Below are 18,711 nucleotides of genomic sequence, written 5' to 3'. Positions count from 1 at the left end.
TGCTGACAGGTTAGCAAAGCAAAGTTGTTTAACTATATGGCTATATGATATATAATATAATCGAAAACAAAATGGTGCTAAATGTTCCAGACTTTACCAACTTAAACAAAAAACTTGGTCACTAAAGTTCACGGCAGAAGAAAGATTCTTCTTCTCTTTCTTTCCTTCGCAAGAATTCTTCCACCATCTTCACCGCCTCCGCCTCCACCACCACCATTTCTCTATAACCACTGCCATTTCTACCATCAGTGGCTTCTCAACGCCACTTTCCCACCTCCCCCATCATCATCTCCATCATACAACTGCCCCTCCTTCCGCCAACGACACCCTCATCTTACTGCCGCCACCACTTCTACCTCTACTACAATTCTCACCCACCTCATACACACACGCAAACACACAAACACACACATACACAAGGGACTGAGCGTTAATTACAGAAGTATTTTTCATATCTCACACACACACACACACACACACACACACACACACACATACATTCTCTCTGTCCCCTCTCTCTCTTTAATGCAAGTCTGTACCAAAACGGTCGCTCGAACCGCTAGAAATAAAAACCGAATCCCAAAACTCTCACATCTCTATCGCAGGATGCAGTCACTGATGTACGTAGACAGGATGGTCGTGACTGGAACGCTTTTAACCACAGCTATGCCCAGTCACTGTTAACCTTGAGCTAAACAACAATTACAAAATACACACACACACACACATACGTATACACAAACATACACACACCTTCTTTCTCCTTTTTCACCCATTTTCATTCTCATGCGCGCACACACACACACACACTCATGTACACACGCACATATACACACATACACACGCAGCCAATACACAACCGCACGCGCGCGCACACACACTCCCTTTTTCTGCCCCCACCCCTATACGTGTTAATCGTGCAAATATTACTATTAGCATTGCATCCATCACACACACACACACACACCCCTCACATATTTAGGGAATCCAAGGCCAAAAGCAAAACGAAACAAACTCCCTCCAGCCTCCATCTTCATCCACGAAAAACTAAAAAAAAAGAAAATTACAAAAAAAAAAGAAAAAGACGCAAACAAAATCAGAATGTAAACCCATTTATTTTTTTGCTTTGAAACCCTAAAATTCTTTCACCCCAAGCCCTCTCTATATAGGGACCAATACCAGGGGATATATTAAAGCTACGTGTCTCTTGCAAGAGGACAAATACAGAGGCAGAGGAAGAGGGAACTTCTTACAGGGGCAGTAGTAGCAGTGTGTACACGCATCTATGTGTATATATACATATGTATATATACACTATATATATATATATATACATTCGCACGAAAAGAGAGGCATAGCTAGATGTACGTACATAAATAAATAAATAAATAAAATAGGCAGAGATAGCAACAGACGAAAAAAGCAGCAACAATTTTTCCAAAGTTCTTCACCGTTTCACGTTTTATATGTAAGTACAAACATAATGCTATCGCTCTTAGCTTTAATTTTTCATACACACCAAATACACCTAAAACACGCCGTGTATCTGTGTATAAATATATATATATATATATATATATATATATATATATATATATATATATATATATATATATAACGTGATGCATGTAGAATTTATTGACTATATTTTGTGCTTACCGTTCTCTTTACACCCCAACGTTTGTGTATATTTCTAAGTACACACACACACACACACATATATTCACATTACATATAAACATAGACATATATATACATATATATAGGCCTCATATATGATATAAAACTTGCTTCGTACTCTAAACATAGATGTTTGCATGTGTATGTGCGTGTATATGCATGTATATACATATATTTCCCAATCTAAAATATGAGTGTGTGTATTATTTAGCTATATGCAAGCCCTTACACACACACACACACACACACACACACACATTTCAAATGGTTATCATCTATTCATTCATATACACATATGTATATACACATATGTATATACAGATATGTTGGTACAAACTGGAAAAAACAGAACTCAGAATGTGAATATATGTATATTTTTTTATAACCATTTTAGCAGAAGCAACAGAGTGACTCAATGGCCGAGAGTTTTGTACGTCGGTACTTATCAAACCCTATATACATATATATGCTGCATATATATGTATATATACACACACACACACACACAAACATATATAAACTTTCAATTTACCCTTCATCACGCCCACCCGCCATCTCCCTCCCCTCTCTGCCCCCCGCTCTCGCCCCTCTGTCCCCTTCTCTCTCTCTCTCTCTCTCTTTCCTTTTATTACTATTAACAATACCAGAACCAATATTTTCTGCGTGTGTGTAACCAACACCCGGCGGTTTCACATCACTCCCTGGTCCTAGGGTGCCTTCGGCGGACCCCATTCCGTTACAAACATGGGGACCAAGTCTCATCTCTCGGTTTCGTAGTAACATTCCACCTTTCTTCTCATCAGTCTTGGAGGATCTTAAAAGGGGTCAGGCGTTCAAGGAGTCTGCCGGTCCTCATCTGACTGATACACGCACACGCAAGCGCTCACCTGCGTGTGTGTGTGTGTGTGTGTATATGTGTACGTATAAATATATGTGTGTATATCTATGTGTATACATATATGTAAGCATGTATGTATGAATGTATGTATGTATGTGTGTAAGTATGCGTGTATATATATATAGGTGTGTATGTGTATGTGTGTATGTAGGTGTGTGTATGTGAGTATGCAGAGCTATCTTGCAGTATCCTGGACCCAATAGTACTTATTTACAGACAAGCCACAGCAGTTATAGATCAGAATTGGGTCCCTAGATTCCTGAGAGCCCTAAGGAACTTCCCAGGGGGCCCTTGCAATGAAACAGTATTCATCATCGTCGTTTAACGTTCGCTTTCCATGCTGGCATGGGTTGAACGGTTTGACTGAGGGCTGGCGAGCCAGAAGGTTGCACCAGACTCCAATCCGATCTGGCAGAGTTTCTACAGCTGGATGCCCTTCCTAACGCCAACCACTCCGAGAGTGTAGTGGGTGCTTTTACAAGCCACCAGCATAAGGGCTTGTCACACGGTCCTGGCAACGGCCACGCTCAAAAAGGTGTTTTTTACGTGCCACCTGCACAGGAGCCAGTCTGACGGCTCTGGCAACGACCACGCTCGAATGGTGTTTTTTTACGTGCCACCGGCACATGTACATAGCAGGTGCATAAGTGGCTATGTGGTAAGAAGCTTGCTTCCCAACCACATGGTTCCAGGCTCAGTCCCACTGCGTGGCACCTTGGGCAAGTGTCTTCTACTATAGCCTCGAGCCGACCAAAGTCTTGTGAGTGGATTTGGTAGGCGAAAACTGAAAGCCTGTCGTATATATATCGCTTGACAACAGATGTAACTTAGCGGTTTGGCAAAAATGACTGATACAATAAGAACTACACTTATAAATCATAAGTCCTGAGGGTGCTCCGGCATGGCCGCAGTCAAATGACTAAAACAAGTAAAAGTAAAGTATAAGTATTTGTATATGTAAATATAATTAGTATGTTTATGTGTGTGTGTGTGTGTGTGTGTGTGTGTGTGTGTGTGTGTATGTGTGTGTGTAGATATATATGAATGTGTGTGTATATGTATTTAGATATATCATGAGTTTGGTAAGTGCCAATGCTCTAGATCTTGAGTCATTCTGTAACTTGTGCAGTTTTAATAAGTCATACTTTGAGTTCCATTTTCCTGTTTGTATCACCAAACCTGCCTCTGTGTGTGTGTGTGTGTGTGTGCATTAGTGGGTGTGTCTTCATATATGTGCGCATGCATATACATGTCCGCATGTATGTGTAAGTACGAGAGCATGTGTTGTTGTTGTTGTTGTTTAGCCCCTGGTCAATGCTGATCGAGCAGGCAAACCAATGATCAAAAACCAATCTAACCATGACTGCAAATACCATGGGCCTTACCCCTTACTCCAGACTCAGCAAGTAGAAAGAAAGTAAGCGTTCTCTTGTGTTATTTGGAACGAGATTTGGCTGTTATTTCTAGCAGACTGAGCGACCGTATAGATTAGTATCCAGTGGGGAGGGCGGGGTCGTATCAGCACCATTATAGGCCCTGGATAAATCAATGCACTGAGATCTATAATATTTGTATATTGATAGCAAACCACGGCGGATGTAGTTCACATTGGGTCCCTAGATCCGTGCGGCTCCCGGACAACTGCCCGGCGTATCAATGCCTTAAGGCACAACCGAGGGAGGGACATTTTAGTACCTGCAATAAATGGCAAGTCTATAGAAATGTGTACATCTGTGAAATATGCCTAAGTGTAAGGTGTACGTCCGTGAAATGTGTCCATCTGTGAAATGTATCCATTTGTTGAATGTGTCCATCTGTGAAATGTATACACCTGTAAAATGTGTCCATCTGTGGAATATGTCCATGTGTAGGATGTATCCATCTATGGAAGTATCCATGTGAGAAATGTATCCGTCTGTGGAATGCGTTCATCTGTGAAATCTCTACATCTGTGAAATGTGACCGTGTGTTATCTTTCATATTGTTTGTGTGGAAATTAAATTATTCAGAGCGACGAAGAATTAACTGGGATTCTGTTCGTCTGCTTTGTATTTTCATTGGGAATGGGGTTAGAGAAGTTGGTCAGTGGGTGGTTTCTAATATGTATGTGGATGAAATTACACCCGGGGTGGAACAATTCTCCATCAGACTCTCTCATACAAACAACTATCGTCTTCTACCATTATGCAATACTGCCAAAGCGTAGTTAAACCAACCACAATGTTATATCACTTTACTAACTTGTTAACCAGCTGGGCGCACGCACACGCACACATTCTCTCTCTCTCTCTCTCTCTCTCTCTCTCTCTCTCTGCTTTTAGTTATCTTTGATGCGATTTTACTTGGCCTCGGGTCACCATGTCTCGTGCACCACCAGCCAATGTAGTCCTGAACCCTCCTTGTGTGTCGAGCGACTACTAAGAAACTCCCTTTGGTGGTAGTGGTACAGATATCTTAAAGAAATTTCGCTGGGTTGTAAGCATTTGGACCAGAGTCCCTGTAAGTGTGTATGGGGGCTGGGGGCGGGGACATCACTGTCGTGACCTCATGGCACACCGTCACCCCCTGAATAAGGGTCAAAAACAACACTTCTGTCCCCCAGTCCTCTAATACCCGAAGGTCGACTTTGCCTTTCATCCTTTCGTGGTCGATAAATTAAGTACCACTTACGCACTGGGGTCGATGTAATCGACTTGATCCCTTTGTCCATCTTTGTTTGTCCTGTCTATGTTTCGCCCCTCCGGTGGGCAATAAAGAAATAAGAAACGTTAGCACGCCGGGCGAAGCGGTGAGACCAATGGAGCTAAAACATGCGATAAGTGAGGAGCGATAGAAAAATAAAAGCAAAAAAAAACAAAATAATTTTTCACTGTCCAACCACCACCGCCACCCCCTTTAACTAATATCTCTACTGACACCACTACCACCACCACTTTCACCTCTGCGGCCGCTGCCTTTACCAGTATTCCTACTGACACCACCACCACGACCACCACCGTAGTTAATGGTAACAAGGCTCTGTCCGGGTGTTCGTGCCATCGCTCGATTGGGACGTCTTACATTCGATTAAGACAAGTTCTCCGTCGAAGATGATTGGCTGAATGTTAGTAAAGTTTTAACAAATATCGATAAAGTTATTTGAAGAAACTATATAAACACCGACAAGCGTAGCTAAGTGGGAGCGGTCCGCCCCGGCGGCACTTTTAAAGGGGTACCACTTTGGGGTTTGTTGTAGGCAATATGGGTTTTTTGTGGAGCGGCAAACGGAAAGGCCGCTCCAGGCGGCACACACCCTAGTTACCATACTTTAAACTTTCTCATTTTTTCTCTTGTTTGTTTACGTCATCTGTCGGTTTCCATGTTTTGAAAGTTTTCATTGAGCAGACGATAATTGATTCACTAATGCGCATGCGTTAAGTGAGAAGCCATAGAAAAAACTAAAAGCAAAAAAAGAATTTTTCACTGTCCAACCACCGCCACCCCCTTTAACTAATATCTCTACTGACACCACTACCACCGTCACCACCACCACTTTCGCCGCCACCACCACCACCACCATAGTTATTCAGCAATTGTTTAGCCCCATATCAGCCCTTTTTGAGCAGACGCATGACAGAAAGACATTTCGTCTCTTGACCATTCTGATTTATTTATTTATTTATTTATTTTTAGTATTTTGTGGTCCATTTAAGAAAGTCGGGTGTGATTATAAGTAGATTTGACTGCTACTTCTAGTGAGACAATCACACAGAATTGCCCTCGTAAATGCGGACGTGTGTGCGTGTACGCGCATGTGTTTAAAATACACACACACACACACACACATTTCTATTCTGTGTGTGTGCTTGTGGATATTTTTGTTGTAACTGTTATCGAGGGTCTCTGTTATCAAAGAAAGACATTCCAGTCGTGACCGTTTCCTCAATTTGTTTAGACATGTTTGTAAGGCAACATTAATCAGCGATATAGCCTTCAGTTTGGTAGGGCGTGATTTCAAGGTGTGTGTGTGTGTGTGTGCTTATGTGTCTGTATTTATGTATGTGTGTCTCTGTATCTGTGTGTGTGTGTTTTATATGTTTGTGTTTATGTGTGGACATGAGCATATCCTGTACGTGTGGCAACGTCGAGGAGGAAATGACAAATAAAAGGCCATAAACCCATCCAATTACATTAAAGGCTCCGTAATGGTAACTGTACAGACATAGTTATGTATTGGGAGGTGCGGGGGGAGGAGGCAGCAGAGAGTTAGATACTGGAACGGGGGTAGGAGTGGATGAGAGTAACAGATAGAAAGGGGGAGGCTGAGAGGTAGATATTGGAGTGGAAGAGGGTAAGAATAAGAGACAGAGGGGGAGAAACAGACATAGATGTTGATGAGGAAGTGGGAGTAGATGAAATAGGGAGAGAGGACGGCAGGGGTAGGTGTGAATAAGGAAGTAGGAGGAGGTATAAGCAAAGAGAGGAATGGTGCTAGACAGTGATTGTGTGTGTATGTGTGTGTGTGTGTGTGTGTGTGTTGCAATGTTTTCGCCATTACATATAACCTATAGGCACAGTAGAGATATAAACAGTGATTAGATGAGAATTTGGAGGATTAATGGATTAACTTAATTCCTTGAAGCATGGGAGACAACTCCGATCAGCGATCAGACGTGAAACAGTCATCGGCAGATGTGTCTATGTGTACCTATGTGTGTGTTCGTATGTGTGCATATTGTACGAGTGTCTGTATGTGTAAATGATAAACTTACATAAGTATTTATACAACAAATAGACATTTATAGTCATTCATTTATTAGCACTAATAGGTTGCTGAATACTGGGTCTTTGGATTCGATTGTGCTTCCTACTACACGCTTGACATGAACTTTTATTAATTCCAGCAGTGAACGGGGGAGGTCTTTATGAGCGATTGAAACAAAGACGTTATTTAATTCTGAACTTTAACCTAGAATGTCGTAGATGTGTAGGGAACTCGTATAGTCAATGGAATTGACTCCAGTGAATGACTGGTACTTGCTTTAATCGAAGATGGGAGCCCAGTCAGAGTTACGGATTTGAAGACAAAACGTAAAGACTGCTCTGGAATAAATGCAGAGAATCAACCTTCCTAGCACCAACCACTCTGAGAGTGTAATGGGTTAGGGTTAGGGTTCCACCAGCATGGATGCCATTTGCATGACACTGGTATCTGCCACGACTTGATGGGTCTTCTTCTCAAGCACGACATACTGCCAAAAGCCTTGGTCATTGCCTCCTTGAGGCCCAATGCTCGAAAGGAACTCAGCCACCTTGCTATGAGGCCCTTTCAAAAGGAACCAGATTATAATTCACATTTATACCAATGGTAATTGGTCCTCTTGGGTTTCGTGAGTGAATGCCTAAGGGACAATGTGGATAAGGTAGGGTTTTCAGAAAAAGAAACCAGCAAGCTAATTAACATATTAAAAATACAATCTGTAAGTGGAACTGTCAAAATGTGCAAGACATTGCTCAAGTTTAAAGTGTGAATTCTTGTTTGTTATCTCCATTGCAATGGTGGAGCTTTGGATGTTTGTTAGAAACCAGTTCCTTGTTCAGAGGAAGGTTTGAAATAATCAAAAATACAAGGGAACATGCATACATACCTACACATACCTACACACATACACATTCATACGTACATACACACATTCATACATACATACACACATTCATACATACATACACACATACATACACACACACATACATTCATTCACTCATTCATACAAACATTCACACACATACACACAAGTTCAGACTCAGTCAAAAGTTAGTCAGCACTTCAAATAAGGAGTTACTGAAACTGAGTCATGAGTGAAAGGCGAGGAAAGAGGCAGGAAGGGAGGGAAGGAAGGAGGGGAGAGAGAGAAAGAATTGCTGTGTGAGAGAGTAATAGGTATAAAGAGAGTGACGGTAAGAGGAGAGAGAGAGAAAACACTGACTGATGTAGAAAAATACAAACATACATAAATAAATACACACACACACACACACACACATATTTACATACGTACATTACATATACGCATATAGATGAGGACTGCTCCATCTTCAGAAATGATTGCCATCTCTCAGCTTCCAAGTTATCAATGATGTTTCTGACCCTCCATATATGACCTCACAGATGACTATTCAATCCACACACATATATATATATGCATATTTCCCTACACTTGAATCATTTCCCTTTGCTTGATTTGTTTGCATATACAACCCTTGGCATATAAGTCACCAGCCACCATCTACTGCCGTCTCCACCACCGCAACCACTACTATCTCCATCACCACCACCATCACCACTGCTACAACCACCGTCTCTATCACCACCACAAACACCACCTCTACCACCACCAACACCATCTCCATCATCATCATCAAAACCACTATATATGAAGGGGTGCTGAAAAGTTCCTGGCTTTAAGTGTATCATGAATGGCATAGTTGGAGGCCCAACCTTCCGAGTTCTTTTACAGGGCTCAGAAAAACTGAAGGACCACTGCGATAAGTATGTGAACCCGAGAGGGGTGTATGTTGAATGAAATCATAATTAACAGATCCTCATCCTGTATTTTCTTTTACCCAAAGCAAAGAAGCTTTCACCCCCTCCCTTCATATCTTAACTTGTCTGCTGAAAATATGGTATTTTCTCTAGGTAAGACACAATATAATATACATGAGGGGCTAGGGGTTAATGTAAACACAGCCAAAGTGGACCTTTATAAAAAGGAAAACTGTTGACCTCTGAGTATTTGTGATTTTGTCAGTTGCAGGGGTTTTTGAGTAATTTGCTTTTCTCGAAATAAAGGACACAAAGTCAACTTCGGTGAAAGATGTTTATCTTGTGTTTCTCGAATGGAGAATGTAATTGCTATTTAAAGTTCTCCCAAGGCAGCATGTTATATGCTGTGACCTTTTGAGATGTTGTTGATTATTTTCTGGGCCAGTTTTATTCAGTATTTTCTGTTTTATGTTGGATATAAAAGTTGGCCAGTTTTCTATTATTCTTTTTTATAGATTATTATTATTATTTTATTCTGTTGAAGGTGAGATTTATTTCTGTTGGGTGTTACAATTGTTCTACATGTGCTTCTCTCTTATTTTTACTATCAATTTGGCTGTTTCAGTTGTGTAATTAGGGTTGCACGGTTTTTTTTATGTCGTTATTTTTCATGCTTTTTGGGTGGGCAATTAACATATATTTTGCTGAATGTGTGTAGCGCAGTTGCTTAACCCCAGACCAGGCCTGACTGAGCAAACATATGATCAAATGTCTTTCAGCTATGACCATGCCATCTTTTTTTGTTTTTTGTTTTAGATCTACGTCAGCATTTTTCAATGTTCTTCACATCTTTAAGATGATTGGATGTTATTTGAGGAAGATTTGGTTGCTATGTCATCATCATCATCAGTAGTAGTAGTAGTAGTAGTAGTGGTGGTGGTGGTGGTGGTGGTGGTGGTGTCTTTTTAATTGGTGTATCTTTATTATTGGTGTATAATGAAAGATTCCGGAAAGGATAAGAGTCAACCACGATAAATTAAGGGAGAGGGATTTGGCTGCAAATTCCACAGGAATTCGTCTCAAAGAGTGACTCTTCCTCTGTTTACTCATTTTGGTAAATGAAAAGAAACAAACAAACGTCAACAAAGAAATAACCCGAAAAGGTCAAGGAAAAGGTCAACAAATATATAAGATATTTGATCCTTTAATCATACAAGCCCACATGATACAGTGTGTGTGTGTCTATGAACAGACCAATGTGGGCCCCTTCTAAGGGAAAGCCAGAGGAGAGGGCGTGGTAGGTGGGACAGACCTGTCAAGACCATCTTGATTTATTTAATTATGAACATCGAAAGAAATTATACATTAATCACAATTTTTGTAAGCAGTTTTATCCGTAAAAATTTTATTTGCAGAGAGCAGAATATTGAAAGATATGTGAAATGGACGTGCGTGTGTGGGTGTGTGTGTGTGTGTGTGAGAGAGAGGAAGAGGGTAAGAAAGAGAGATAGTGTGAGTGAGTGACATACAGACAGAAACGGGAATATTTAAGTCTTTAGCATTTAGACTGTTCATAACCAGCTCAACTCTTCTACCTGTTTTACATTAATACTAGCCAGATCCAATCTCTCACACCCACCTTACAATGTCATTCTGAAAGTAAAACCACATCATTGAAATCTCAGAGCTATGAGATAATACATGATTAATTCGAAACCATTTAAACAGATCAGCTTTACATTTGACAGAGTAATCTGAATGCTAAAGGGTTAATGTTCCATAAATAAACCATTCTAAATCCTCATTTGAATTGGGTGATTTCATTTGCTAAACTTATACAGATAGAAAACAGTACACACACACACATATGGACATATACTTGTACGTATGTATGTGTTATGTGTGTGTGGATGCACAGATGTAATTTACTTAAAATGGAAATCAATCGTGCATGAAATACATAAGTTATGCTGGTTCACAATTTGTACAGAGAGGCAGTGGAGCATCTCACAACGTTGCAACTTGAGCAGACATCATCCTTTGCAAAGAAACAGGGAGCTGGGCCCCACTAAAACAGAGTGTTTAAGGTTTTTGTACAAGTAACAGTGAATAATCATTTCACTGTAATATTAGATACTCTAGGGTTTTCGTAGATTAAGTTACGGATTAAGTTTAAGTAAATAAGGTAGAAAATAGGTGGAGGGATGTTCTTAATATCTGGTCACATCACGCTACACACACACACAAATATATGTGTGTGTGTGTGTGTGTGTATTGACTTTTTACTGTCAGTGTTCTCCCTCTTTTATCATATTAATTTCTTTCTTAGATATTTCAAGTGATCTCCTGAGGCACATCTAACGATTTACTACACCACCCAGGGATATTTCTCAGTTGAGGACTTTCATTTCTGGCTTGCTAATTATAAATATTATTTTCTCAGTGTTTCATCATTAATCATTAATGAGATATGAGATCTGATTGAGGCAGATTATGCCAGCTTTTGGAAATGTTTGTTGAAACATTTGGGGAGCTGTCCTATGACCATATCAGGGGATATCATATAAGGTGTTACCATATTAGGAGATATTATAACAGATATCCTGCCAAAATATGGCATTTTTAGTATGTGTGTGTGTATATATATATGTGTGTGTGTACATATATATGTGTGTGTGTATGTGTATATATATATATAGTGAAGGTGTGTAGTTTAGTGGTTAGGGTATTCGACTCACGCTTGTAAGGTCCTTGAGCAAGACACTTTATTTCATGTTGCTCCAGTCCACTCAGCTGGCAAAAATGAGTTGTACCCGTAATTGAAAAAGGGGCCAACTTTGTCACATTCTGTGTCATGCTGAATCTCCCTGAGAACTACGTTAAGGTTATACATGTCTTTGGAGCGCTCAGCCACTTGCACATTAATTTTACGAGCAAGCTGTTCTGTTGATCGTATCAGCTGGCGCCCTCATCGTCGTAACCAACAGAGTGCTCCTACATATATACATATATATATATATATATATATATATATATATATATATATATATATATATATATATATAACCGGATGGCAACACCAGGCTCCAATCTAAATTTGCCAGCTGTAGAAACTCTGCCAAATTTAGATTGGAGCCTGGTGTTGCCATCCGGTTTCACCAGTCCTCAATCAAATCGTCCAACGCATGCTAGCATGGAAAGCGGACGTTAAACGATGATGATGATGATGATGATGATGATGATGATACTATCATCATCATCATCATTTAATGTCCATTTTCCATGCTGGCATGGATTGGATGGTTTGAAAGGAGCTGTCCAGACTTCAAGTGTCTGTTGTGGCATGGTTTCTATGGCTGGATGCCCTTCCTAACGCCAACCACTGAGTGCGCATGTGTGCCAGTGTTGAAACACAGATTGTTGCTTTGCCTTTATTTATGTCAAAAGGTCACTTAGCTGTTCAATAAATAGAAACTGACATAATAAACACCAGTATGATATCAAAGACAGCCCAATGAGGGGAAATGGGTAAAAGAGCAGAAGAATGTGGGATAAAAAGAATATGAATAAAAAAAGAAAGAAAATCAAACTAAAAATAATTATTTCATTTGAAAATCATTTTCTGACTCATTTGAAAGAAAAATAATTTGGCAGAAGGTTAGAGAAAGAAGGCAGCTTTTGAAGTTGACTGAAATTAATAATGACCCTTGTGACCCTCCATACTTACTGCTGGCCCAGTTGGCCGTTCACTCCTTTTGTGAGTGGTGTGTGTGTGTTTGCATGAGCATGTGAGTGCATGCGTGTGAGCATGTTTATGGGTATGTGAGTGTGTATGTGTGTGTGTGTGCATGTGCATATTTGTGTGTGTGTGTTCATTTGTGCATGTTTGTGAGCATGGACGTGTGTCTGTGTGTGTTTGTGACTGTGTACGTTTATGTATGATGATGATGGTGGTGGTGGTGTTGGTGGCTTTGATGATGATGAGAATGATGCCAATGATGATGATGATGCTGATGATGATAATGGTGTTGATGATGATGATGATGATGTCTCCCCATGGGGAAGGACTCCATTTCCTCTGACATCTTTGTCTGTCTGTGTGTCACTGTGTGTATCGCATTGAATGTCATGCTAAGACTGAAGAAAAGGTGAAGGTAAAGATAAGGAGAAGAAACACACACACACACAGATATACACATGCTCATATATATATATATATACACATGTAGACACACCAACAAACACACATACGTGGTCACACACATGCTGCACGCACGTACACACAGACACACACAACACATAAATGTGTAGACACACACACACACACACACCTTCAGTATCGTGCTCAGACCAACCCACCTCACGTACCTTTTCATGTCCCCCTCAACCCACAAGGAAACAGCCTCTACTCAACTTGCTAGAAATAGCAGCCAAAATATCTCAATCCCCCACTCTCAGCCCTACCATCATCACATTCTTCCACTTTATATCAAAGAAGAATACATTGAAAATCTTCCTGAGTATGAAGGGTATTTTGGAATGTTAAAACTTAGTGTGCATGCACAGCAGAAGTCAAGGTCTGTCTGAGCCAAAACGGCTTCACTCTACGTGCTTTAGCTTAGTTACTATGGCAGCAGTCCGGATACTTATTGATCAGATCACGTATATATATACACATAATATCCATATCTATATGTATGTATGTATGTATGTATGTATGAATTTATGTATGTATGTATCAGAGAATGTTCAGTCACTACATTGTTTCTTGTTTGCGTTATAAGTTTAATGGATGGTCATGGCAAGAAAGCATATGATCCTATATTTTCTCATTGAAGGCTGACCTGGGAATAAAATTAGCAACACAAGAGAGACAACCTAAGTATGAATAATATGTGTGGGTGGGTGCATGCACGTGCGTTTGCATAGACAAATATGCATGTGAATGCATGTTCGTGTGTGTGTGTGTGTGTGTGTGTGTGTACATGTGGGGGTGGGAGGTTGGCATGTGTTCGTTTTCGTTTCTGTTTTTTTGTTTTCCTTTTGTTTTTCTTTAAATGCCAGTTTCCTGTTCAATGAAACAACTTGTCTTTTGAGGAGATAAGCATCAGCTCTGCAGTTATTCCTGTTACTACTACCACTACTACTACTACTACTACTACTACTAGTAGTAGTAGTAGTAGTAGTAGTAGTAGTAGTAGTAGTAGTGGTGGTGGTAGTAGTAGTAGTAGTAGTAGTAGTAGTAGTGGTGGTGGTGGTGGTTCTGGTGCTGGTGGTAGCAGTGGAAAATCAAGAAACCACACAAAGACTCTCTTTGTTGTTTTATTGTTATGGTTTAACCCAAGGTCAGCCCAATATGTGACAAACTTATGATCAAAGGCAACTCCAGCCATGACCATCCTGTTTTTTTTCCTATAACCGGGATTACTTTGTTCTGGTTTATCATCACCACCATCATCACCATCTCCATCATTTAACATTCATATTCCATGCTGTATATATATATACACATACACATGTATGTATAGCCATTTCCATGTCTTTCTACCCACCAAGATTCTTTCTTCCAGTTTGCTCCAGTGACTCCACCCTTAATTCATGAAACCCAGATCAGATCAGTTACATCTTTTCTGACTCCCCTGGGGTAACTTGAACTCAGTCTTTAATGAAACGTAATAGCAGCAGCAGCAGCAGCAACAGCAGCATCACCATCATCATCAGCAGCAGTAGCATCAACATCACCATTGCAACTAACAAGCTTTCCACCATAGATATGCTCAATTAGCTAAAATTAGTAGCCAAATCTTTTTCAAATCAGATAATGTAGCCTTATGTACCGTTAAAAATATTGTAGGTGGGGGGTGCATCGAGGTTGACCTGGGGTTAAACAACAACAACAACAACAATAAAAGTCCTTTCTACTGTAGGCACAAGGCCTGAAATTTAGGGGAAGATATTAAGTCACCACCTCATCCCAGGTCTTCCTGGGTCTACATCTTCCACAGGTTCCCTCAATCGCTAGGGTGTGACACTTTTTCACACAGCTATCCTCATCCATTCGTACCACATGACCATACCAACGCAATCATCTCTCTTGCCCACCACATCTGATGCTTCTTAGGTCCAACTTTTCTCTCAAGGTACTTACACTCTGTCAAGTATGCACACTGATATCACACATCCAGCGGAGCATACTGGCTTCAGTCCTTGCAAGCTTACGCACATCCTCAGCAGTCACGGCCCATGTTTCACTGCCATGTACACATGCATCATACAGTCTGCCTTTTACTCTGAGCGAGAAGATGACCATTGTATGTTTGATCATGTAGATGGAAGGTTTAATTCTTATTCTTTCTGTCTCTAGATTTTATTTTTATGTCATTAATTGTTTTAATTACCATCTTATATTAAATTTTATTTTATATCATTTTGTTATTTTTTTTTCTCTCCCTACCACCAGGTTAATCCCATTTTTTTTCACCAGTCATGACTACCAAGCAACCATCAACACCCATCACACAGCAACCAAGAAGCACATCAAAGTTATCCCTTGCTTCCAAACTAATGACCAGTAATCACATTGACCACGAGATCTGCGAAAGAGCCTGGTCATCTGGTCTCTGTGACTGTCAGGATGATGAAAAACACAACTGTAAGTATGACACATCATAACTGTATTAATTACGGGGACAGAGACGGGGGGGGGGGCAGTTTGGTTTTCAGTTCTTTTTCAACACATGGATGAGCTGTGTTAAAATGTTTCTCTCCCATTGCAGGTCTCTCGTCATTGTGCTGTTGGCCTTTCTTTAAATACACTTTGGCTATGCGTATCGGTGAATCTCCATTTGTGTCTCTCATTCCTTGTGCTGTGTTTGCTCTGCGAGTAAAACTGAGGACAGTCCTAAGTATAAAGGTGAGTCCACTCTTAAGCCGCTTTCTTGGTGTTTTTTGGGGTTTACAAAACACTTTCACAGATCTCAATATGAAGGACTGGGTGACTTTAAGGCAGTGAGGTGGCAGAAACATTAACACAACGGGCGAAATGCTTAGCAGTAGTTCCTCTGTCTTTACGTTCTGAGTTCAAATTCTTCTAAGGTCGACTCTGCCTTTCATCCTTTCAGGGTCAATAAATTAAGTACCAGTTACATACTGGGGTGGATCCAATCGACTTGTCCCCTCCCCAAATTCCAGGCCTTGTTCCTAGAGTAGAAAAGAATATGAAGAACTAAAAATTGGGGGGGGGGCTGTCTGGCGACATGATATGAGTGGTTGGGTGATCAGGGCTATTCGTGTGAACGTTGAAGACTGGGAGCTGATGACAGAAAATCGATTGATTTTGGAAGAAACAATCTACAATTGTAGTAAAGCTCTGTGTGTGTGTGTGTGTGTATGTGTGTGTGTGTATGTGTGTGTGTGTGTGTGTGTGTGTGTGTGTGCGCGCGTGTATATTTATATACATGTATGTGATGCATTAATAACAACATGATCCGAAGTCTACGTCTGACAACACTCAATTTATGGTACAAGGGACATAACTCTTTGGTAAACTTGAGAGCACTGCTTAATCAAAAGACCTGACCTATAAAGTATTCAAAACACAGAGAATCAAATGCTTCATCTTGAAGCACTTCCTAAACAGGACATAAACATCTACTCTCTGACTTCATCTCTCTTATCTGCTCTATATGTGTGTGTGTGTGTGTGTCTAATATATACGCACATATATATAAACATACATACCTACATACATTTGAAATTGATTTTTTTCTTGTTTTTTTTTTTGCAGGGATCAATAATTGATGACTTTTTTGCTGCCTTGTGCTGTGAGCCGTGCGCTGTGTGTCAAATGTCCAGAGAACTGGACAATGCCGGACTTTAAACAATACAAAACATTTCGTTCTCGTCTTTTGTTATTTTTCTTCCCAACAAACAAAATCATATTTCTCACAAACATGTTTTTGTTGTAATTTATTGGTCAGCTATATCTAGTCACTTCTCTCTCTCTCTCTCTCTCTCTCTCTCTCTCCCTCTCCCTCTGTTTATGTGTCTGCACGTATTAATATATACACACACATACATATATATGTATATGTGTGTGTATGTATGTATATATACATACATGCAAATATAAATGGAAGTTGACATTGCAAGCTTTGCTTGGTCAAAGACAGGAATCATTCTAAACAATTCACATGATCGGAGTGCATTTCTGAACAAGAAAGCGAAAAATTGAAATATTTCTCTGCAGCCCTCAAGAAAGGAAATTCATTTTGGCGACTTTGTCGTCATTTTTTTATTTTGACATAAAATTCACAACTTATAAGTAAAAGGTTAATTCTCTATTGCAATTTCAAAGTTAGGAGCCTATACCCACTTCTTTTATTAAATCTATAATTACATGTTTGGCCATTGATAAATAATTATGAATATGATATAACTTTTGAAGTGTATTTTTACATTCATTTTTAATTATTTAATTTTTTCACTCTGGTGCATTGCCGTGGCTCGATTTACCAGTCTTTTCTCATAAACGCTGTGCATGATGTTGGAATTCAGAATTTGAATGTGTAGATAGAGGTTGACACATTATTCTTGCCAGTCGGGAAACATGGAAGCACCAAGTTATGTTTTTCTTTTGTGTCAATTTGTATATACAAGAATATTCTCCTGAAAAAGAGTGTAAACGTTAGGTTCCTAACTTCGAAATTGCAATAGAGAATTAACCTTTAAGTTGTGAATTTTATGTCATGTTGCCTGCCGTCAGCTTTATTGTGGAGGGATAGAATATGAGTGATTTTTGTGGTTTTATAGTGGTTTTGACTGCTATTTCTAGACATGTAAAGGTTTTTGCAACCTTCTCCATTATTATTGTAATTTAGTCATAATTATACACACTTATTTTATAAAATTAATATATAAATATACAGGCATACATTCACACTCCCGCATATGCATATATACATATATGTACATATACACACACATATATATACATATACATCCTCCTATCACACACCTACAACCACAGATATACAAGCATATGCATATCTGCATAAAAGAAGGGGACGTGTACATGAAAGTTGCACTTAAGCACCAGACACAGTCCTACAGGTATTTTGTCGTCTGTGGACATGAACCAAAAAGTTCAGTTCTTGAATTTAGACATGTATCGGGATCCAAGGAACTTTTCCAGATGAGCCATATTTCCAGATCACAAAGACCACACTTGCCACTACCGTTGGTGTAAGGTTTACACTGATACATACGAGACATAAGAAAACCAGGCTGCATGAACCAACATGAAATAATGGAATGGTTCTATATCCATGAATGAGTGGCTGTATATATATATATATATATATATATATGTGTGTGTGTGTGTGTGTGTGTGTGTATTCATGTATATACAACTATTCCATTAGTTCATGTTGGTGCATGCAGCCTGGTTTTCTTATGTATCATAAACCATGTGTGGTAAGAAATTTGCTTCCCAACTACATGGTTCCAAGTTCAGTCACACTGCATGGCACCTTAAGCATGCTTCCTCTTATATCCTCAGGTCAAACAAAGCCTTGTGAGTGGATTTGGTGAACAGAAACTGAAAGAATCC

The 18,711-nt window shown here is 39.8% G+C and overlaps 1 protein-coding gene across 1 annotated transcript; it reads left to right on the top strand.

Annotated features, from left to right (window-relative positions):
• Positions 1-608: 608 nt before the first annotated feature.
• LOC106882122 (cornifelin homolog) lies at positions 609-17,052 on the top strand. Its single transcript, XM_014932680.3, has 4 exons — positions 609-1,468; positions 15,562-15,753; positions 15,878-16,014; positions 16,888-17,052. Exons 2-4 carry the CDS (start codon positions 15,588-15,590, stop codon positions 16,978-16,980), a joined length of 396 nt encoding a protein of 131 aa, XP_014788166.1. The 5' UTR covers positions 609-1,468; positions 15,562-15,587; the 3' UTR covers positions 16,981-17,052.
• Positions 17,053-18,711: the final 1,659 nt, after the last annotated feature.

Source organism: Octopus bimaculoides, chromosome 26, assembly GCF_046866305.1.
Source record: "Octopus bimaculoides isolate indiv1 chromosome 26, ASM4686630v1, whole genome shotgun sequence".
NCBI classification, from domain to species: Eukaryota; Metazoa; Mollusca; class Cephalopoda; order Octopoda; family Octopodidae; genus Octopus; species Octopus bimaculoides.
This window is presented reverse-complemented; position numbering and strand designations above follow the sequence as displayed.